At 46.4% G+C, this 23,411-nt stretch overlaps 1 protein-coding gene and 1 long non-coding RNA gene across 4 annotated transcripts; one reads left to right on the top strand and one right to left on the bottom strand.

Moving 5' to 3' along the window:
- Positions 1-2,721: 2,721 nt before the first annotated feature.
- Positions 2,722-5,671, bottom strand: LOC309629103. Its single transcript, XR_014244834.1, has 2 exons — positions 5,507-5,671; positions 2,722-4,660 (listed from the first exon to the last, which is right to left on the bottom strand). It is a non-coding gene; the product is annotated as an uncharacterized lncRNA (long non-coding RNA).
- Positions 5,672-5,802: 131 nt separating this feature from the next.
- On the top strand, positions 5,803-21,844 carry PARK7 (Parkinsonism associated deglycase). 3 transcript variants are annotated; one of them, XM_082392813.1, is made up of 7 exons: positions 5,803-5,949; positions 7,042-7,159; positions 8,561-8,662; positions 10,489-10,548; positions 11,417-11,486; positions 15,156-15,242; positions 21,476-21,844. In XM_082392813.1, exons 2-7 carry the CDS (start codon positions 7,070-7,072, stop codon positions 21,634-21,636), a joined length of 570 nt encoding a protein of 189 aa, XP_082248939.1. In that variant the 5' UTR covers positions 5,803-5,949; positions 7,042-7,069; the 3' UTR covers positions 21,637-21,844. The 3 variants fall into 3 exon arrangements, with proteins under 3 accessions (XP_082248939.1, XP_082248938.1, XP_082248940.1); XM_082392812.1 differs by having other exon boundaries at positions 5,868-6,042; XM_082392814.1 differs by having other exon boundaries at positions 5,898-6,031.
- The last annotated feature ends 1,567 nt before the right edge of the window (positions 21,845-23,411 follow it).

Below are 23,411 nucleotides of genomic sequence, written 5' to 3'. Positions count from 1 at the left end.
GCCCGCCCCGCCCCGCCCCGCCCCGCCCACTGCGGCGCGGCTCGACCAATCCGGGCGCCGCGCGACCCGGCCGACGGAAGTGGGTCTGACGTCACTGCGGGTCAGCCGGCCCGTTTCCGGCGCTCGGCTGACCGTGGGAGTTGTGTGTCGTGGCCCACGGCTGGGGGAGCTTTTTACACGGGGTGGGAGCAGAGGTGAAGGCATCCTCCGGGCCGCTCGCAGACCTCGGTGTCAGAATTTCCCTCCTTGAGCCAACGCTGCTTCAAATGTCAGGGCTCGCCCACTCTTCTCCGGTCTCGCGAGCCTAACCTTTTGGGGGCTCGCAGGGGAAATTCGCAGTTCCTGCCGGACCTCTCTAGGGAGTGCCCTGAACCCAGCCTTTACTGGATATTGAAAAAATACATTTATGCCACAAATGGCTTTTTTATGCCCAGTAACTGCAATTAGAGCTTCCACCCCCCCTCCCCCGCCTTTCAGTGTAGAGAAAGCAGGTGAAAATAAAATGACGTGGGAAATAAGATTAAAATAGGAACAAGAAATTGGTTGAAATCACATCGTAAACTGCAGTATTCTACAAATGTAAAGTATTAATCTATAGCCATAGTCAAAGAAAGGAAGGAACGTCTTATAGGGTGAAATCAGGATAACACCTGCAAGAATTTACCAAACACCTGCTATGTGCCAGAGGCTGCAATAGATGGTAGGGATTCAGCAGTGACCAAGACAGGAAGGTCCTATCATGGCGTTCACAGGATTAAGGGGAGACATAATAAATAAGTAAACAAAAGATAAGAAAATGCTGAATAAGTGCTATCAATGAAATAAAAGGATACAGTCATAGAAAATGAGTGTTATTAAGCAAGATGTAAGTGACCCATGAAAAAATAATAAATAACCTGGCAACAGTTTCTTTGCTATTTATTGTGATCTGGCTACTTCCAGGAAGTTGCTTTGCAGAACCAGTATCAGAAGGGCCATGGTTGGCTGTTGGCTAATGTAGGGGCCGCAAAAACTTTACCTTCTTAAGGTCTCTGGTTGGACCTGAGAATTGACATAAGATTTAGAAAAAGCATGCAAATTAATATAAACTTTACCATGACCTGGGAGACTTTGTAAGGAATTGAAGACCCAAAGAAGAGATAAAACCTAAGTGGGTTGAGCAAAAAGTGGGAATTGTGGAAAAGTAGAAGAAAATGGGGGAAATTAGAGGAAGTTGAGAGTTATTTTAACGAAGTCTCTTTGTACAAATTCTAAGAGACCCACCTCCGTCTCTGGTGATAAGAATGTTTCTTTCTTCTTGTTATGGGGAGGGCAGTTCCTACGTAAGAGCATCATTTGCTTTGGGGAAGAAAAAATGGGAATCAGAGTGCTGATTGTTTTCCATATGCCTTTAACTCAAAATAATCGATATGCTAAAGTGGCATACTTGGAGGTGGCACGTCCTAAAGTGCTTCACTAACATTAGCAACACCATTTCTCCACTGTTGGATTGTGAGCTCCACAAGGCAGCTCAAGATCTCTTAAATAAATGTTGCAAGAGCTGCAAGAAACTGACAATTTTAAGCTCCTTGAAAACAGGGAGAGTCTTTTAGTATGCACTTGCTCCAATGCCTAAAGACTTGTCAAATGTTGAATTAAAAATGCAGTGGATAGGACGGCACTGTTCTACCTGGAAAAAAGGGACTGAACTAGGCGATGTCTTCATTTCCAGTACTAGAACAAGGTTTTTTGGTAAATGGTTTAATTTTTTGGCTTAGTTTTGTAAATGTGTGATGAGAAATAGGTATGAACTCTAAGGTTGAAAGAGTGTTGAGTTGCTGACTTATTAATAAGTAATATTGATAGAGTCTATGGTGGGTAGAGTGTGAAATCTGGCATCAGAATATCTGAATTGGACCAAGACTCTGCAGGACCTTATATAGTCATTTCACCCCTCTGGACCTCAACCTCTGCATCTGTGAAATGAAAATTATGTTAATACCCGCCAGGAAGTCTATACATAATGTCTAAAACCAACACGTAAGAAATAACATTATTAGCGTATTGTTTTAAAATAGAGATAATGACCAGAAGAAATCATTTAAAGAGCTGAAAATATTTGCCTCTGGAGAGCAGGGCTGAGGAGTATGAAGGACAGAGTCAGAAGGCTGCTGTCTTTTCCTGATGAGACTTTGAAGGCAGTCATCAGTGGGCTATCACTGTGCAACAAAATCTGGGTACTGCCTTCTGTTCCCTGGGGGGCAATCTCTTCCTATGGCAAGGCAAAAGTACAAGCGAGCAAACCTAATGCTCAGGTCAGTGCTTTTCAAGGCTTTGATCAGGTCATGTCTCTTAGACAAAGCAAGGACAAACCCAAAGTCAAGGGGCTGCAGGTGGAGAGGAAAGAGGAAAAATTTCTGAAAAATAATCCAATCTACCCTAAGTAATATCTGGGTTTTTAAAACTGTATGTAATGTATTCATTTGGCAAAAATTCACACTGACTCAGGTCCATTTCAGATCCTGATGGTGATGCAGATGTCCCAGGAGTGTTAACTCAGATTCTTTCTCTTTCTCTTTTACTGAACCTTTGTCTTGCCATTTTTATTCTGTCCTGGTTGTCTCATGCTGTGGCAGGCCACCAGTATGGTTGTCTCCTTACAAGAGTTTACCATGGGCACTACAGCAAAACAGCCTGTCTTCTCTTAGTTTTCCCCTTCCATCCACCTAAATCCTTCCTTGGTTCTTTTTTTTTTTTTTTTTTTTTGGCTGCATTGGGCCTTCGTTGCTGTGTGCAGGCTTTCTCTAGCTGCAGTGAGCGGGGGCTACTCTTTATTGTGGTGCTCAGGCTCTAGATGCGCGGGCTTCAGTAGTTGTGGCACGCGGGCTCAGTAGTTGTGGCTCTCGGGCTTGGTTGCTCCGCGGCATGTGGGATCTTCCCAGACCAGGGCTTGGACCCGTGTCCCCTGCATCGGCAGGCGGATTCTTAATCACTGCGCCACCAGGGAAGTCCCCTCCTTGGTTCTTGAAGTGTGTCTGACCACTTGTCTCCTCTCCTTCTTTGTCTCTCCTATTTCCCACACCCCTTCAAAATTAAAAGGGGGCAACTTTTGCCTGCTTCCTTCACAAACAGCCAAAGGTGAAGTCATTCCAGAACTCCCAAAACATTTTCTTCTTAAAATGCAAAATGACTGGAGGCACTTAAATTTTTTGCATGAGTGCAGAGTGTTGCATAAATTAATATAGTTACAGTTTTTAAAAATTAAATAAAAACCACTCTCACCACCATTGTAAGGATAACATGAGATATATGAAAGTGTTCTGCAAATAAAAATGGCATGTTATTTCTTGAAAAGAAACATGTTTTTAATATCTAAATCAAAACTTTAAAAACACTGACATTTAAAAATACTGTTGATCTCATACATTAATGGTGAGAATGCTAAGTGATTCAATTTGTATGGAGTTGCTCAAATTTATTTCCCACTTCTGGGAATTTATCCCCCAGTTACCCTTGCACAAGTAGGACGTATGAATATGGTCAGTCAATGCAGTGCTTTTGGCAGAAAACGACTGGAAATAACCTAAGTGTTAACGATAGGGCACCAGTAAATAATCTACGAAACGTGTCCACAATGGCATACTATTTATCCGTGGGGAAAAAAATGAGGAACTTCTTGATATGGAAAATCTTCAAGATATTCTTAATATGGTAGTGGCAGCAGGTAGGAAGTGCAGAACAATATAGAGTCTGCTACATTTCTATGAGAAGGAAGGAAAATAATAGTATGTATTTGTATTTGCTTGTGCATGCATAAATACTGGAAGGATGCCCAAGAAACTAAGAACATTGTTACCTGGGAGGTGGGAATGGAACTGGATGGGGACCGGGATAGTTGTTGTCTGTTCAGTGTAACCATTATCATTTTGGATTTTGAAACCAGTAAAAATATCACTAACCAAAGACTTTTAAAAACATAATTTGAGGTTGTTGACCTTGACAAAATAAAATAACAAGAACTTTAGCTAGCCAAGATGAGCTTACTTGGGAATAGCAGAGGAATTGCAATTCAAGACAAGCCAACTATGGTGAAAACCACAGGCAAGTTCACGGAGGCCAAGGGAAGGTCAGATTTCACTAGATTTTAGAAGGAAATTGGGGAGGGCTGTGGCGGGTTTTTTATTGGCTGCAATTATGGGCAGCTTGTTGCTGTGTCAGAAGGAAATTTTCTTTCTTTCCCTGGCAAGATGCAGTGAGTGATACGTGTGTTAGAACCCTCCCTTCATGGTTTGCCCAGCCCATTTTGATTTAGGTTTCCTTCGTGCATTTTCACAAGATTATAATTTCAATAAATGAATTAATCAAATACAGACATACCTCATTTTATTGCACTTCACTTTATTGTGCTTCGCAGACATTTCGTTTTTTTACAAATAGAAAGTTTGTGGCAACCCTCCATCAAGCAAGTCTACCAGCACCATTTTTCCAACAGCGCTTGCTCCCTTCGTGTCTGTGGCACATTTTGGTAATTCTCCCAAAATTAAAAGTGGAACCTGAAGATGTAACTCAGTTGCTGCGATCTCATGATCAAACTTTATCTTAAGGAGATGAGACGTTACTTCTTATGGATGCGCTAAGTAAGTGGTTTCTTGAGCTGGAATCTACTCCTGGTGAAGATGTTCTGGAATTATTGAAATGACAACAAAGGATTTAGAATATGACATCAACTTACCCGACAAAGCAGTGGCAGGACTTGAGAGGACTGACTCCAATCTTAAAAAGTTCTAAAGCATTTGGTAAAATGCTACCAAACAGCACTGCATGCTACAGAGAAATCCTTCATGAAAAGAAGAGTCAATTGATATATTTTCATTGTTTTAGTTTAAGAAATTGCTACAGCCGCCCCCAACCTTCAGCAAGCATCACCCTATTCAGTCAGCAGCCATCCACATCCCAGGCTCCACCAGCAAAACCCTTTCATCAGCAAAAAGATTAAGACTCCATGAAGGCTCAGGTGATGGTTAGCATTTTTTAGGAATATTTTTTTTAAAAAAAGCATACACTCTTTTTGGACGTAATGCTATTGCGCACTTAACAGACTACAGTATGGTGTTAATATAACTTTTATTTGCACTGGAACACCAAAAAACTCGAGCGTCTCGCTTCACTGTGGTGGTCTGGGACCCGACCTGCAGTATCTCTTAAGTACACCTAGACGTGCCTGATTTACGTGCTCAGCTCCCTCCCTAATTCTGTGGATGCAGAAGCAGCTTTGGAATCTTTAAAAAATACTATTTTGAGAAACGAATACACCTGTAATTAGCCCCCGTAACCAAATTAGTCACAGGGGATCGGGTGACAGAGCGCAGGGAGACCCTGAAGAGTCCTAATAGAGCGGGGCCGACGAGGGAAGGCGCTCCAGAAAACAGGAACAATGCAGAGGGAGCCCTAAGTGCGCAGAAGAAGCGCGAAGGAACAATTCTATTGATATTTTGTGAAAATGCGTATTTAAAGGAAGCCGACGCACTCTCCAGACCGGCACAGCAAAAAACGTCTGGGCTGCGGCAAAAAAAACGGGTTAAATTCAGCGTGAGCCGGGGGCACGCAGAACCATGCCTCGGATGCGGGAGATTTCGGCAGGACACCTGAGTCCACAGGATTCCCGCGGTGCTGGTTGTTCCAAATGGAATCAATCCCAGGCGCACAACCTCCACGCAGAAGGACGGGCGGCCCCCACCCCCGTTCTCCAGGGTGGGTTCGGTCGGATGTGACGTAACGTGATGCGAGCGACGTGCGTCTACGCAGTGCGAGGCTGAGGAGCCTGGCCGGACGGCGCGCGTCTGCGCAGTGCGGGCGATGAGAAGCCGGACGGCGCGCGCCTGCGCAATGAGGGGCTGAGACCGGAGCGTGGCGGCGCGCGTGCGTGCTGGGTTGCGTGCCTGCTGGGTTGCGTGCCTGCGTGCGTCCTGGGTTAGTCCGGTTCTGGCTCTGTCGTGCCCCGGGTAGAGGTGCCGCCGGAACGGGCCGAGTCTCTGCGTTCCTGGGAAGAGAGGCGAGGTTCAGGTCGGGGCCTTGGGGAACCCGGCGTGTGCGCAGGCCGTGGCGCCGCGGGCGGCGAGGGGGCGCGGGCCTCCCGCTGGACCCTCGGGGGGTCCCGGAGGCGGCGCGGGCCCGGCCGGCGTCTCGCCGCGTTTGAGGAGTGGGCGGCCTTCCGAGATAAGCAGAGGGCGCCGTTAGGCCGCCAGCGTAGTAGCAACGCTAAAGCTGCCGGAATTTGCGTGCATAGCAACCCACCAGCCGGGAGCTGGTTAATCCTGTGTGTGATAGCCTCGTTTTACCAAAATCAGTTCACGGAAGACAAGCTCTGCGGAAAGAATAGGCTAAAAACTGTTCAGACCCTGGCTTAGCAGCCGTCGTTTACAATGGCGTTTGCTAAGTGCAAAGAGAGAATCTAGCTGCATTGAACGTAGTGAGGGGGAATTCCCATTTTTCTCCGTTATTTAAAAAAAAAAAGTGCGTTCAAATATTTAACACTGTTAACCTCCCCCAAATTTTTAGTGCAGTTATTGGAACTAAAAAAAAAAAAAATCCCCTCCAAAAATCTCAGGAGCTAATTGCTAAAGAGTGTATTTCGTTTCTCACCCAGGTAATTAAGTTTAGTCGTTTCTCTGTGAAATACTACTTGAAAAAAGACGACTTCGTACCTCCTCCGCATCGTGTGAAATGAAAGACCCATGTACTTGTGTCTTGGAAAATTTCATTTGCAATATATTATTAGAAATTGGATTTTTAAAAACATGATAAAAGAATTTAAACAACACCAGCGTGTTGGCAACCTTACTGTGTTTTCATCTCAAAAAACAGCAATTGAAATGCTGTGAAAACCAACGTTGATCTAAAATGCATTTTTCATGTTCAGTTGTGTTTGTGTATCAAAACCTTTTCCCTAGGAGGGACTTAGTTACTCTCCTTAAAAATGTTCCTGAAATTGAAGTTGTTGGCTCTTACAGAGTCGCAGTGAAAGTTTTTCGAAAATCTTTTTTTTTTTTTTTTTTTTTTCAGTTACATCTTTAAAAAATCCAACATCAAAATGGCTGCAAAGAGAGCTCTGGTCATCCTGGCTACAGGAGCAGAGGAGATGGAGACGGTCATCCCTGTCGATGTCATGAGGCGAGCTGGAGTATGTCCCCCAAAGTTTTCTAGCCCTCCTCCCTTTTAAAACATTGTTGGAATTTTATAAGTCATTTTGAATAAAGTAATGTTCCGTGTACTTTATGAAATATTTCAAACGGACACGACAGTACAGGCACTAATTCCACCTGTTTATCTACTGTGCACATTTACTACTTGTTAACATTTTGCTATATTTTTTTCTGACCTGTGCCTTGAAGAACAGGTGCTTTAAAGGAAGAAGGCATTGCAAAGCCCTCTTTGTAGATTTCCCTAATCCTTTTCCCTGTCTTGCCCCAGAGGTAACTGCTGTCCTCACAGTGACGTGAATGCATTCCATGCGTGTCTTTAAAGTAGCATTAGAGTGTGGTTCCCATTCTGGGCGTCTGTGGTATAAATCTATATATACGCGCGTAACCATAGTGAATGCTTAAATAGCATTTACTGAGTGGTAGGTATCATTCTAAGCACTTATGTAAACTTTTTTAAATTTTATAACAACCTTATGAATTACTGCCATTCTTATTTTACAGTTGAAGGAACTGAGGCACAGAAACAATAAAATAATTAAATAAAGTGCCCACGTTGTAGTAAAGGTATAGATCCAGTTTGTTTATTTAAAATTGCTGCGTAGAGAATTCCCTGGGGGTCCAGTGGTTAGGACTCCGTGCTTCCCCTGCAGGGGGCACGGGTTCGGTTGCTGGTTGGGGAACTAAGATCCCGCATGCCGCGCGTGGCACGGTCAATAAATAAAATACTGCTTAGTATTGCACTGTAGGAATATGCCAATCTATCCATTCCTTTATTACATTGTTTCACAGCATTCTAATACGGTAATATTCTTAATACAGGTTTCATTGTTCACAGGTGTAGCGGTTTTTCTAGGCTCTATGCCTAAAAGGAATTGCTAGTTGCACGGTTGATGGTACTAGATTTTGTCAAATGACTATCCAAAGTACTAATATGTGGGCCCACCAGCAGTGAGGAAGATTCCCATTTTTTCCAGTATTGTCAACTTTGTAAATTTTTGCAAGGCGGAGTACTATTTTGTTTTAACTTGTATTTCTACCTTAAGAAAATACCAGAAGGGTTAAATGGCAACAGCAACTTTGCCAGGTGGATTATTGATAGGATGGTCATATAATTTATCACCTAAACCAGAACACTTGTGGGAGAAAGGACGCTAAGCAGACAGGGTGCTGGGACGGCATCTTTAATTCATACTGTTCCAGGCAAACTGGGACAGACCTAATGGTTAAATATATTTAGCCATCTTAATAGCCTAAGGTCAGCATGGTTTGGTTGCAGTATTTCCTGCCCAGTTATTTTAAAACACAGGGCAGCTGTGGAAATGTTACTCTAAATTTATGTTTCAGTGTTCTTAAATATCGTGATGATGTCTTTCTCTTAGATTAAGGTCACCATTGCAGGTCTGGCTGGAAAAGACCCGGTACAGTGTAGCCGAGATGTTGTCATTTGTCCTGATGCCAGTCTAGAAGATGCAAAAAAAGAGGTTTGTTCCATATACTTGGAATTATTCCTTCCTCTGGCTTCTTTATCAGTTTCTTGAACTGTTTCTTGACTACATCTAAGACTGTTGTTAGCACAGACTTATTTTAAGAAAGTTACTTTGCTTGGACGTCTTCGGCACTAAACTAAGCCCTGGGAAGTGGAGGACTTTGCCTTTTTCCACTGTGTATCCACGGAACCTGGCAGGTCCCTGATACCGCGTGTGCTCAGTGTGGGTGGATGGCTGGGACCCTTTCATCAGTGTTCTGGCTCATATACAGGCAGCCTGTCCTCCTCTTATGATTATGTTACTTAATATAAAAGAGTCAGGTGGACATTTCCCATTCACTTTTTACTCTTTACTTGAAAGCTACTGCTTATCTTTCCTTTATCAGTGACACAGACGTGGTTGGGTGATTCATGTTACATGAACAACTCATACTTGATTTGTGGTTGGATTAAGGGAGGGGTAAGAGGTCCCTTGAAATTGTGTCACTTTTTCAGTATTGCGGTTCTTCCTTTTGAGGGGGACCAACACTTTTGAGAATCTGTCAAGAGCTGTGGTCCCTTTCCTCAGGAGCATGCCCCCGCCACGTATACCAGACACCTTTGCCCATGGTTTCACCGGGCTCAGGCTTCAGGGGCCGGTGTGACAGGAGTGTGGGCTGTACCCTGTTGGAGCAGAGCTGTGGCAGAAAAGCAAGCAGAGCCCTCTCATGGACGGCCGTCTCTGCCCTCCTGGGGAACCTGGAGCCTGATTTCCCTGTGCCTCACTCTCAAATGCATAGAAAAAAGTGCATTCCTTTCTAATAAATCCAAATATTTCAGATTTATTTGCTGGATTGTGGAATGTAAGAATATTGGTATTTCACATAAATTGTTGAAACTTTCTAAATAGCAGGTTAAAAATGAGAGAGTGGAAGTAAATATTCCTTCCCTGGTTGTTTTTGTCCTATGGTGTCTGGGTATTTTAGAACAGGTGACATCTTGTGTCTATTTATTTAGTTCAGTTTCTAAAAGGAGTGAAAAAAATTCTATACTTCACAAATTTTGTTCTAAGTTTTGCTTGGTTTTAAAACAACATAGGACATTTTACAGTCTTTAAGAGTAACTAGTATATGTTGGACTAAAAATGTAAATTTTCATTTCATAATTTGCTTAATGACTAAATTTTTAAAGCTTTTAACAATTTAAGATACTGTATTAAACCAATTTCTATTTGTAATTTCAGCAAGTTTGAAATCATTAGACTTGTAGGGTGTTTTGGTATGTGGGATACTAAAATATTACATCATTTTTATCGTCCAAGTTCCATTTTTCATAAGGTTAAAAAAATTTGTTTGTGCCTTTTAGAGTTTGTTTTGTTTTTAATTATTTATTGCTATGTACATTCTTGTTGAAAACAGTTCACACAGTGTAGACAAATGCAGAGTCAAACGTTAAATGTCCCTTTCTCGTTCTCCCCCTCCCCCCACCCTGCCTCAGTTGGTGATCTCCTTTGTCCATGAGTGTCTGTATACTGTACACATGTATGTGGGGGCATTGAGAGGTGTGTACACACATGCATCTACATACGTGTGTATATTTATTCTTTGTACAGGAATAAGGTCACGATACGCCTGCAGTTCTGCAACATGGACATCGTTTCATGTTACTGTATACAGATTTTCTGCATTTTTTACTAGTTACAGTATTCCATTATAGAGAAACACCTTAATTTAATTGTTCTTCTGTGAACAGTTTTTTGCTCTGATATGAAAGTGTTCCTGCTTAACGCACACTTCAAGTGAAACATCTTCGCATCCTTTTTCTTTTTTTGAACTGTTACAGGGACCTTACGACGTGGTGGTTATGCCAGGAGGCGGTCTGGGCGCACAGAATTTATCCCAGGTAAAGCTGGGGGGCTTCAGCGTCTTGTATTCTGCTGGGTTTGCTGCTAACATATTTCAAGAAGGAGGCTGTGAATAGATTAGGAAAAGGTGAAATTAACAAAGTGGTGTTCTAGCTTAATTTAAAAAAAAAGTTTCTAATAACATTTACTATAGAAGTAAGCGGAATTGGTGAAACAGTTATGAACAGATTCTGTGAATACAGTCCAAATGTAAGACTACTTGTTTTTTTCCCTCAACAGCAGAAGAATGATTAATTTTGTGCTTGTGAAGGGCTAAGCCTAGAAAGATAAGAGATTGGCTGTCTACTCAACCGTCGGGGCTAGGGAGGTTGCAGGGGTCTGGAGTTGCCAGCTTGAATGAAAAATGGCATAAAAGAAGCCACTGCTTCTTCATTTTGTCTTATGTGAAGAGTCAGCCTTCAGGAAGAAGAAGAGAGAGAGGTGGCAGGGGCAGGACACACAGAAGCTCATGAGGCAGGTTGAATCAGACATTTGGGACTGCTGGGCTCCACTCCCCACTTCGCTGTCTGAAAACACCCAAAACAGCACATTTCCTCCCTTCTGTGTCTTTCTCCCTAGAGTACAAAATGGCAAGGGTTAATATGCCCAGGGGAAATTGCTTTTCTTATCTTTAAACATCTTTAAGAAAAGGGTACCTTTTTCTTATAATAAATGCCTTGATTGGGTTTAAGGATGTAGAAAAACTATGAATTTGGTAGTTTTTATATTGATGATTTAGCAATATTGTTGAAAAATAGATTGAAGATCTTGTGGTTTAAGCTAAAATCAGATTCTGCCAAAGTTTCCAGCCAGAGATTGGCTGCAGCTTAATGACAACTTGCTGTGTTTTTGGTTTCCTTTGACTAGTCCTCTGCTGTGAAGGAGATACTGAAGGAACAAGAAAAGAGGAAGGGCCTCATCGCCGCAATCTGTGCGGGTACGTGCAGAGCCATCCTGTGTTCAAGTGTGTTGTTGGCTTTCTTCAAAAAATACGTGACGGGGTCGTCTTTAATTATAAGATCGTGTTCCCAGTACTTCTTCCCCTTCCTAAGGCATGAAGGGCATCTGTATCGGTGTATTTAGCTTGGGGCATGAGGTTGATGTCATCTCAGAAGTTACTACAGTTCCGTTTTCTGCCTCTCCCTGCCTTTGGTCTTCGTTCTGTGAAACTTAGTGTTTTCTCTGTTTGGTGGACCTGGAGGAGAACGTGGCCCCTCTGGCACTCAGTAAACAGCTTGTTACAGCAAATCCCGGTGCCAGGAAGTACTTCTGCCCGCACATGGTCAGCAAGAATTGGGCCAGCATAGCGTCAGAGCTCTGCCCTGGGCTTGCCCTGGGGGGCTTCCTGCCTGGTCCCCAGTGTTGAGTGCTAGGTCTTAGGTACTGTATTCTCTGCCACGTAATTTATAGAGTAAGGCTGTTGGTGCTTTGTCGATGTCTCCACATCTTTGAAGGCTAGTAGTACTTTGGTTTTTGATACCATTTTAAAGTCCATCCTTTTTGCTCTAATATCAGATGATATTCTGCCATCTTGCATTTTTTCATAGTGTAATTTTGGCAGGTGCCTTCCTTATTCATAGGTCTTCATTAAATGTTTGTCAAAAAGAGCAAATAAAGAGATGAATGTATGGATGGTTAAATAAAATGATGTGTTGATATTTTGTTCAATACAATAGACTTTAAAAGAAGTCATAGGCTGGGGATCTAGGGACTGCATTACAGCAGTGGTTCTCGGAGTTTTTTCAAAGGGTTCATAGGGCAAAGCAGATACTATTAACACATTATTTGCCTTTTTCCTTCTAATTCTCACAGGAGTGACATCAGAGTATGACGATGTCATCATTCAGGCATGGCTTGTGTGCTTGAGTATTCTTATGTTGTAAACCTGTCCCAGTTGTAATTTCTAGCATGGCAGATATTGATAAATGTAACTCGTATAATAGCTAAAGGGGTCCTAAGACCCCTTTCAATGTTTGAGAACCTCTGCATTAAAGACCGGGAAGGACTGAGGGGCAACCACCTGGCAAGCCCCGTCCTTGGGTTCCGGTCAGCACTGACCTCTGACCTGCCCTTGGGGCTCGGGGATTTCTCTCTGCTGAAGGACGCCGCAGCCCAGGCAGCTGCAGCCCTCCCTGTGGAGGAAGACAGAGGTGCTGTCATTCATACAAGGGCTTAGTCCACCCCACCCCACCCTGCGTGCTGACCCTCACCTCTGCCTCATGCCTAGTGCTTTCACTAAAGGAAGAAGGGAAGGGTTTGGGCTGGGTTTGTCCTCTGAGGACTGTGTTGCAAGTAAACACCACATAGCAGTTTGTCATTTTGTGTCACCAAAGTAGCAGAATTATCAGCCACATCTGGTTCAGCGTTTTGTGTTCAGGCGGACTTGAATCCCACGCTGCTAAGACACACAGGCTTGTCGTCATTTACATCCACATTGTAAAGGGAACGGAGCTAGTGACCTGGTGTCTTGTTGAATGTCCTGCACTGCCCCGCTGGGTGCTGCACAAAGTAGGAGAAGCGTGATGGCGTGTGGAGGAGATTGCAGCGAGGTTGGAACGAGTGATGGGGGAGAGACGGGTGTTTAAATCGGCAGATGAATGTCGCAGTTAGGAATTGGGAACGGTTTATTGAACTGAAGGAATATTAGCTTAACCCCTAATATGGAGTGAATGGGAGAGACAGAAATTGGAAGGGAGGCTGTCTTGAGAAGAAAATAAAACGAGATTCACTCTGGGTGGGGGAGGGCAAGGAAGCCTGGAGGTGACGAGCGGGCAGCGGGCAAGCGCTGGGCTGCAGGTGCGAGCTGGGGGCGCTTGCGGGGGCAAGGTGTGCCCTCTGTACATCGCCACACGGTGGCGCTGTGGGCTTTCGCCTCTGGGCCTCCCAAGGCCCTTCTGTCCACTGTACCCTCTGTTCCCTGAACCTTCGGCTCCGTGCTCAGGGCTGGGCCCCTGTTGCAGACTCGGCCGCATTTCATCCACCGGAATCTCAAGTAATAGGAGCAGTTAAGTAGCCCCGCGAGTTTTCCAGCTAGGATTCTTGAGCCCCAGCAAGCAGTAATGAGGAGCTTACCCTACGGTCATCAGTGTCATAGGCAGCCATTTTACCACCTGGAGGGAGCAGCCTGAAAATTCCTGGCTCGCTGTATGACCTGCGGTCCTCATGTACGATCGGTCATCGCTTGAAATTTGCTTTAAAATATATGATGTAGGAAATCATTTTTTCTTAAAATCGTACAAAATAAGAATTAAAGGTAGTTCGTGAATACATCAAATAAAAATTGAGATAATTACTCAGTTTTCACACACTCCTTAGGGTTTGCTACCAAACATAGCTCTCACATGCAGCATACAAGTAAGGAGGAAGGGGCGTCAAGTATATTTAAGAGGCTTCCTGGTTAAGGTATAAGTGAGGACTTGGTATGAAACTGACACCTGACGCTAAGACAGAAAGCTTATGTAATTACATATCATTTGTTTGATCTTCCTGTTAGTAGCAGCTGAGATCTGAGTAGCCTGTAGGTAGGTCCGTTATATAACCACTTTATCCTTGGAACGGTGCTGTAAAATGAAAGGTCCTGAGAGCAGGTGCTTGGGTTTGCTGGAGTTAAAGTGTGCAGAGTCCGTCCTGGGATCTTAACCACAGTGCCCTAACCGTTTAGAAGGCCACGGTGCTCTTCTGAAGTTTTTCTAGGTGTGACATTAGGCCTTAGAAAGTTCTTCTTTCGTTATTTTTTGGTGGCTTAGAGGAAAAAGGTAGAAAAACTACTTTTCTAAAAGTTTTAAGATAACAAAGGTATAAAACCTTTTTGGTCTTAGTCCCTATTTGAGGACTGTTACCTACAAAATATGCTTGTGATTATCAGTGAAGTTGACCATTCACAAGAATCTCAAGTTAGCACCGGCATATTTTTTTTTAACCTTCATTTTAAGAGGGAGCATGTAGAGGACCACGGGGGGCATTTGTGCAGGGTTCTTAAGTGCGTAGTTGTAAGACAGAAACGCCAGTGCCTTTGTATCTCAGACGTGGGCATTTCACAGGTGTCTCCTTTGGGGCTGGGACAATGTCCCGTTCATTTTAATAATCCTACCACCTGATACATTTGGATAGACAGATGGATGAGTGCTAATTTTTCATTCTCAAGTAGAAAAATAAAACTAGTCTGTAAAATAGCAGTCAAGCCCAGGGGTTCAGAGAGTACTAGTTGCCTTTAAGGCGTAACTAAATCTTCCATCTGCAAAGGGTAAGGCAGGACGTTTTGCCGTCCGTGGTCTCCCCCTCCTTTGTACCCCTGTTACACTTGCAGCCTGTCCCTCGAGGGGGCATGTTCTATTTATCTGTTTGCTCCTCAGCTATAAAAGTAGATATTTTTGATTAAATGGTTATTGATGTGTTTTAAGTTTGTACGTTTTTGCTGCATGTGCTCAGCAGATGTTTTATCATAAACATACTTTACCTCTCATACTAAGAAGTGTTTAATTTCAGAATCATAAGTATATTTTAGGTAAGAGCCCCTGATTTTGAAGAATATTTTTGCTGCTGCGATTTTTAAAACATGGGTTTTTCTGTGTCTACATTTAAGTCTTTTTATTCATTTTCTTTTTAGGACCTACGGCTCTGTTGGCTCATGAAATAGGTTTTGGAAGCAAAGTTACAACACACCCACTTGCTAAAGACAAAATGATGGACGGAAGTAAGTACATGCTTATATTCTAACGTGCCAAAAGACCTACTCAAAAAGCTGTGCTATAGCATTGTCTCCCACTTGGTAGACAGTAGTACGTAGGGATTCTCTGTGGGTTGGCGTGTGATGTGTTCCTCACTTTCTTTGCAAGTGTTTTAATGAGAGAGACGGACTAATGGTGTGGGTCTCTACGTGTGCGTCCCCTAACGGTGCGGGTCTGCAGATATGTACCCGAACGGGGACGTAGGGGCTGAGCCAAAGGCCAGCCTGGCTCCTCGTGGTCACAGATTGAAGTGGTTGCAAAATGCCCAGTTTAACTAGTATTTTTACTAAATACTTTGCCAGCAGCCTGAGGGTAAATTTTAAACCTTGATAGCGATTTCAGAATGTGCCCTTTTGCCCACAATCCAAAGTAAAATGGACATTGCTCCCTTCTTCCAGAGGAGGCCCGGGTGGCAGGCAGGCCTGTTCCTTCGCTCACAGGCTTCTTTTATAAATATCAGCTAGATGTTTAACTTTTATTCATTTATTTTTATGAAGACAATTTCTATTCATGGTAAAAAGAAAAATGCAAACAGTACAGAAAGGGGTGAAGTAAAAGGAAATGTTTCTCTTCTAACTACCCCAGCACCTTTCTACTTGTCAGATTTAACTTCTATTAAGTTTTCCTGTGAAACTCTAGAATTTTCTCTGCACATACTCATTATCCTTTGCAGTTTAATATTGTTACTCACATGAGATCTAGTAAGTATATTCTACAGCTTGCTTTTTTAACCTAACGTTATAACCTTTTTTGGTAATTTATCAACTTTTAAACAAATTCTCTTATTGTTGCTTGTCACTTGGAGATTATTTTTAAAAAGCACGTCATTGTCTCTGCCCTCCAAGAGTTAACAGCTTGCAGAGACATGTGCATCAAATCTAAAACTACGAGGCAGTGTGTAGGTAACAGCAAAGCAGTGTAACCAAGCTCCTGGGTGCACAGCTGTGGAGGCACTGCTTCTCAGTGTGCCCCTCAGAGCACCGACCAGGTAGAGTCTGTTGTCAGGGGGCATCTTCCTCTGCCACCTGTCCCTGGAGTGCATGTCACAGGGCGGCAGAGGCCCTGGAACATGCAGAGAGAAAGGAAAATCACGCTGGTGTGGATAAGTGCAGGGAAGCACAAATCTCCACTAGAAGCCAAAGGTGGCTCGACTGGCGTTCAGCCAGCGGGGAGGCCGAGTGACCGGCTCCGTTTAAAACACCCGCCAACCAAAAACCAGTGGCTAAATAAAAAGACTAATAGGGAGGATGGGAGGGAGACGCGAGAGGGAGGAGATGTGGGGATATATGTACACGTACAGCTGATTCACGTTGTTATACAGCAGCAACTAACACACCGTTGTAAAGCAATTATACTCCAATAAAGATGTTGGGGGGAAAAAATAAAAGACTAATAGTATCAAAAGCGGATTTGAAAACAGCTGCGCGACTGTTAACATTTTCTTGTCTATCTCTGTTCTGCTCTGGACTTATTCTGAACTAAAAGTAGGGCAAGTAAATTTTTTCTTACGTTAATGCTTTCATCGCAAAGCAAGGTGATGCATTTTTCATTCACTGCCTTTTTAAAAAGATTAATAGACTTTATTTTTTAGAGGAGTGTTATGTTCACAGCAAAATTAAGCAAAAAAGTACACCGTTTCCCTAAACCCCCAGTACCCCACCCCACCCCCCTCACCGTCAGCCTCCTTTCCCCCACCAGACGGTGCCTTTGCTACAGTCGATGAACCTGCGCTGATGTGGCATCATCACCCAAAGTCCACAGTTTATGTCAGGGTTCACTCCCGGTGTTGCAGATTCTGCATATTCTTCAATCTGATCCAAAGTAGTATTTTCTTGAAAAATCTATGGTTTTAGTTGGCAGAAAGATACTAAGTTGTCAGTTAAACCATCCGTGTGAAAATTGATTTTTTGTTTTTAAAGGCTCCGGTTTCTGGGCATTTTTTAGTGTAGGGATTTAATTTACTTTGAGCTAATGGAGGGGTTTTGGAGGGTTAGAAAGAACAGAATCGGGCTTCCTTTAGAAGTTACGACACATGAGAAGGAAGAAGGAGTGGAACATGTTCCCTGTTATCTGCACATGTATCTTTGTGGCTCTTTCCTTGTAACGCCTCAGGAAGTTGAGGCTGATCAGAAGCAGAAAAAGATGAGATCGTTAACTCTCGGGCACCTACAGGGTGTATTCCTGCGCGTTACCTCGAGCCTTGCAGCCCCAGTGCCCGGCAAGGCAGGTGTTGGCTTCACCTCGCCTGGGGAGGCGAGGCCACTCGTTGGAGCCAGGCCGGACCTGGGGCCCCGCCTCTGTCCTGGTGAGGCCCCCCCTCTGTCCTGGTGAGGCCCCCCATACGCCTAAGTTACCAGCATTGCATTCTGTCCTCTTACACGTAACTCCTCTTGTAAGAGAAAAATGTTTGCAGTTTCTGCCCCTTCAGAACATTCTGAGAAGTGGAGCTGTAATCACTTCCTGGTGTCTCCTCCGGGAGGCCCTCTGTCTCGTCCTCGTGGTGAACATCGTGTTAAGATCAGTAGGCCTGGCCCTGGGCTGAGTGCTGGGGACGCCGCAGTGGACAGGCTGCCCTTCCCCGGCCGTGTCTGCGGTGATGACAGCACCACCTCGTGCTGGCGTTTGGTTTGGTCGGGCTCCCAGAATCATCCTGTTAGGTTGGTATCATCCCCGTTTTACAGAAGAGGAAAAGGAGGCTCAGAGAGGTCAGACAGCTGCTGAATGGCAGGCCTGGATTCGAACCCAGAACTGCTGTGCTCGGGGGTCGGCGGCTTTTCCTGGAAGGGCCACATAGTAAATGTCTCGGGCTCTCTGGGATGCCCCGTCTCTGTGGCGACTCCTCCACCTGTGGCGCCCCCTCCACCTGTGGCGCCCAGACCATGTAGGTGAGGGGTGTGCAGGTAAAAGCTGCTGTTAGTTGCTGCCCCCTGGCCCCTGGCCTCCCCAGGTGCTTCATCTCTGGGCTTGGAGAGAGGCTTTAGGGTGTTTGCTTACAGTTAACAGGGAATGAATGCCTCCTGCGGGTTGACCGGGGATTGGCTGGTGCACGGGGGGTTTTTTTCATTGTCGCCACTAGGTGGAGGTGGTCCGTAAGTAGACCTTTTGCTCTTCCTGGTTGAGATTCTGAGAACCATGGAACCTTTAAACATCTTTAACCAGTTTAGGCTGTATTTGTAATATTTTACCCACAAAGAGGTTGTTAAGTGAACCGTTTAGAGCCGTGCCTCCCGCTGACCTGTCCGTCTCAGCTCCAGGAGACCCAGCCCAGCCGGTTTTCTAGTTCAGCATTTAAAATGACCTTTAACCATCAGGAAATGAGGTTAGATTAGGAAAACCTCTCCCCCTCAAACCAGGGATCCTCTTTTCTTCTAAAAAGGTGCAACTAGGAAAATTTTCATGTACTGTAGTCAGTTATTTCAGTGGGTGACGTGATTTTTAATGAGGTTTAGGAAGACGTAAATTACTGCAGGTGTTATTCATCCACTTTGAAAGGACATGAGCATCAGGACGTGGTTTCTAAAGCTCGTTAACACAGCAGAAGCATCTTGCTCAGGAGACTTTTTTTCTTTTTTTTTTTGGCTGCGTTGGGTCTTAGTTGCGGCGCGCGGGCTCAGTAGTTGCGGCGCGCAGGCTTAGTTGCCCCACGGCATGTGGGATCTTAGTTCCCTGACCAGGGATTGAACCCATGTCCCCTGCATTGGAAGGCGGATTCTTAACCACTGGACCGCCAGGGAAGTCCCAGGAGACGTTTTTCTGTATGTGTTCACTGAACAGGCATTTCCTGAGCTCTTCCTTAGGCTCTGGGAACAGAAAAGGGAACAAGATAGAGCCATGGCCGCAGGTGTTCTGGGGTGGGGGGCACTGGCAGGAGGTCTGCACTGAGCGTGGGGGAGGGGAGGGCAGGGGTTCAGAGGGGGTGTGTGCGCTGTGTGCCTGGCTCTCCCTGCGGGGACTGGGTGTGGCAGGATCTCACAGAGGACCCTCACTCAGTCTGTCCTTCGTGTCCCACGTCACTGAGTGGTGCCACCACCCGCCCGCCCACCCAGTTGCCCAGGACAAGCGGCTGGGAGTCATCCTTGATGTCTCTCCACATCGAGTCTTTCCCCAAGGCCTGGGCGTTTTATCTCCCAAGATCCATCTCAGACCTTCGTTTCCTCTCTGTTGCCGCTGTCCCATCCAGGTCACCGTTTGCTCCCACCTGGATGCGGGCTCTTTTCCGTCTTCCCTCTGGTTCCTTCCAGTCCCGTCTCTGTGCGCAGGCCAGGCCCCGGGGTTTGTGCACCGTGACGTGGAGTTCAGGGTCACCTCAAGGTGCTGGAGAAAGTTGGCGAAGGCTTCTGGGGGAACTGGGTGTGCTCTGATTTGCGCTTTGGAAAGGTTCCCGTTTTGGTGGTGCTGAGTGTGGAGGGAAGGGCAGCCAGAAGGGGGCTGGACGCAGAGGTCCTGCAGTAAGGCAGCAGGCGGAGGAGCACTCATTGGTTCTTGCGTTTACCTGGTGCTCGGGGCGCCCCCTCGGTGCCATTACTACCCTGGGCCAGACGGGCAGGTGAAGACTCAGCGCTTTACAGAACAGACAGTGAACAGGAGACATATTGTTCCCTCGGCGCTGGGAGGGCGCTGTGATGGAGTGACCTGAGGGACCTGGTTTAGAGAGGGGTCACAGGTGCCCTCTCTGAGGGCTTGGTGCTGATGCTGAAATTGAAAGAGCAAGTCGCTGAGAAGAGCTTCCTGGGCACAGGGGGCGGCCCGGGCCCCTCGTGGGGCCGGAAGGAGTGCAGTGTGCCCGGCAGCAGCTCCAGGCGGGAGCGGGCGGTGGGGCAGGGCGCGTGGGGCGCGTGGGGCGCTGGTGCTGCGCGCGGAGGGAGGGTCTGCTGACCGCCTGCCTGCCGTGGACGGTGAGAGCTGGGGGGGGGGTGCAGGGAATCCCAGCTTTGTGCCCTGAGACTTGCCCGGAGGTGGTATCGTTTACTTCCTGGGAATATAGGAGAAGCACATTTCTTATTACATTTGCAAAAATACAGCCAACTGGGGCCGCAGAAGGAAGGTAGTCCCTGACAAGTGAGTGTGGTTTCTCCCTCCGCACCTCCCTCTCCCCGCTCCCGATGCGTTATGTGTCGTTTGTGCTTGTTTGCTTTTGCGGCAGCAGAGGGTGTGTGTGTGCATTACCTAGGTAGTCTGTATCACAGGTAGTTTCTACCTTCAACCCCAGTTCACCCTCATCCCCCTTTCCTCCAGCATTTTGTAGGGAAGGAAAAATAATTTTCCCTCTACCCTTCTGAGTTCTTAGTTGAGACTCCTGTATAAAAACAAAAAACAAAAAACAGATTGACCAGAGAAAAACAAGTTTATTAACATGTATACATGGGAGATACCCAGGGAAAAATGAGTAACTCCCTGAGATGGTTTAGAATTCTGGCTTAAATACCATCTTAATAGAGAAAGGGGACGGGGAGGTAGGCCTCTCAAGGGAGCGTAATTGGCTTTTAGGAAAGATGAAGGGACCCTTCCAAGAGTTGATGGGAGTAATAATAGTTTGTGACAAAGTTTGTCTGGGTGTGGTGTCAACTTCTAGTGTTCTCTCCTGGTTGATGAGACTCCTGGGAGGGGATTTATGAGTTCCTTCTGGATGATCTGTCTTTAGGCAGGAAAGGAGATTCAGAGGAAGCCACTCCCTCTCCCTGCCTGTGCTGTTTTTCAAGTGCTTTTAGCTCAAAATAATCAGTATACCAAAGCAGCCTATTTTGGGGTGGCATTTCCTGAACTCCTGCAGTCATACATACTTCAGGGTGCGTATTCTCTACCCTTCGTTTCACAGAGTTGGCACTTAACTCGCGTGTGTTGTGGAATAGAAACGTGAGTGCTTAGCGTTCACTCCGGCATCCCCCTCACACGTACGCGGTCTTTTGCAGCTGCGTTAGCGTCACACGTGTTCCCACGCTTCATTTCAGCAGCTGTTAGCTTCTGCTGCTCTTTGCTGCGCGTGGCGGCCTCAGTATCTTCCAGCTGTGCTTCGAGAGCTGGCAGTGCCTGAGGGTTGCGTGACTGGCTACCTCGTTGTCCTGGGGGTTTTGGCTGCTGCTGCTTTTAATTTTCATGAGACCAGTAGTAGCGCCGTAAGCGAATGGGACTGCTGAGTGGTGGTCCTTGCTGTCCAGCATAGCCCATTGGGACATAACCCTTCTTTGTTTTTATTTCGAAGGTCATTACAGCTACTCAGAGAACCGTGTGGAAAGGGACGGCCTGATCCTCACCAGCCGGGGGCCGGGAACCAGCTTCGAGTTTGCTCTGGCGATTGTCGAGGCGCTGGCCGGCAAGGAGGTGGCCGACCAAGTGAAGGCCCCGCTGGTTCTTAAAGATTAGAGCAGAGAGAGGTGGATGATGGGCAATCCATCCTCACCATGTTCGCTTTAAACAAGAGAAGGGGGGTTACTGTGCAGAGACGCCGTCATCACCATCCCCCCTCGTGCGGCTGTGACGGGACAGCTGCACAGAGATTCCTCAACCTGCGCTTGTGTCCCCACACTTCTGAACCTTGATTGCAGAATAAATGGGGCATTTAGCAAAACCACTGATGGCTCCTTCTTTTACTTCTGGTCTCTGTTTTCTTGTGTGAAACCAAGTGATTATCAGCTGCGTTTGCAGCTCTTAACTATTGATACAGCTGCTGAAATAAATGAATAGGAAATGCATTTTACACAGCAGGGAGGAAAAGCATAAAACAGATTGAAAAGGCTTGTGACTTCTCTCGCGTTCATTAACTGAATCTCTAATGTGCGATTAAAAAATACCAACGAAGTTGGCTGCACTGGTGAATTTTTGTAAGCTAATCCCTCGTCTCCCATTGCAGAGAGAGTCCTGAGATGGAATTGAACACTTCCCAAGGCTGGCCTAGCCTGCCCTCCCTTCCTTGGGTAACAGCACCCGGCTCTTTCACCCCGCGAGCCGCCCGGCTGCCGTGTGCGGTGGGTGGGATGCACGCCAGGGCTGTGCACACGGCCCAGGCCCAGCCGGTCCCAGCCTGACGCGCCCTGACCCAGGGGGGACCGTCAGCCGGTGGGATTCAGTGCCGGGGCCTGTGCCCTGCCCACTGGGGTTCTCTGCTGGGTGGTCAGGAGGGCCGGCAGTGAACCTGGAGGAAAGGCCGAGCCGAACGTGGCTCCAGCACGAGAGGTGGAAAGCTCAGAACGTGCTTGACCCAAGATCCATCTACACCTGAAGCAGGACAACAGCTGGACTTGCGAACAGGAGCCAACAAATTCCCTTGGCTTTTTTGTTTCACCATTTATAAGTGACTGATGGGACACAAAGGAACGAGGTAGTGGGCAGGCTTCTGAAGGTGCAGGACTGAGCCACTGAGTAAAACTGCCGTACCACCGGTGTGCTTTGCTGCCTGTGCCCCCCTTCCCCCCATCACCCCCCCCCCCGCCGCCTCTCCTTCCCCCCTCCCTCCTTCCCTCCTTCCCTCCCTCCTGGCCTTTTAGGCGTGTGGGCTGTGAGGTTTCTGTCACAACCACTCGGCTCTGTCCTCGTAGCACAAAAGCAGCCACAGCCACTCCACCAGGCGGGCAGGACGGCCGTGCGGCAAAACCTTTACCAAACCGGGCAGCGGTGGGGATTGGACCCTCGGGCTGCAGTTTGCCTACCCCTGAACCAGAAGGCAAGGCAGATGTTACTGATGAAAAATGCAAACGTAATTGCAGGTTTTGATAAGCACTGGGGTGGTGTAAAGAGGATGCCGGGGAGAGAACAGGAGAGACTGCAGGAGGGGTGGGGGGCCTCTGAGGTGAGGTCTCAGCTGAGACCTGAGGTGAGGTCAGGTTTGGCCCTTCAGCAGCCGTTGGCTGTGCCGTACCTGCTCTGTGCCCAGCCCGTTCCCGGTGCTGCAAGAGCCATTGGGAGACACAGCCTGTCCTCTTAGAGCGAATATATGGGACTGGGAGAGAGGAAAACATCCACGTTGTATGAAGAGGAGCAGGGTAAGGGGGCAGCGACGGGGCTGTTTCCCGCAGGGTGTATACAGGAGACCTCTGTGAAAAGGGACCTGAGGGGAAACCTGGAGAGATCCGGAGACCTCTGTGAAAAGGGACCTGAGGGGAAACCTGGAGAGATCCGGCGTTGAGTAGGGCAGGTCTGCT

Source organism: Balaenoptera borealis (genome assembly GCF_965194805.1).
Source record: "Balaenoptera borealis genome assembly, chromosome: 1".
Lineage (NCBI taxonomy): Eukaryota > Metazoa > Chordata > Mammalia > Artiodactyla > Balaenopteridae > Balaenoptera > Balaenoptera borealis.
Note: the sequence above shows the minus strand (reverse complement) of the source record. Positions and strands in the feature narration are given on the sequence as shown.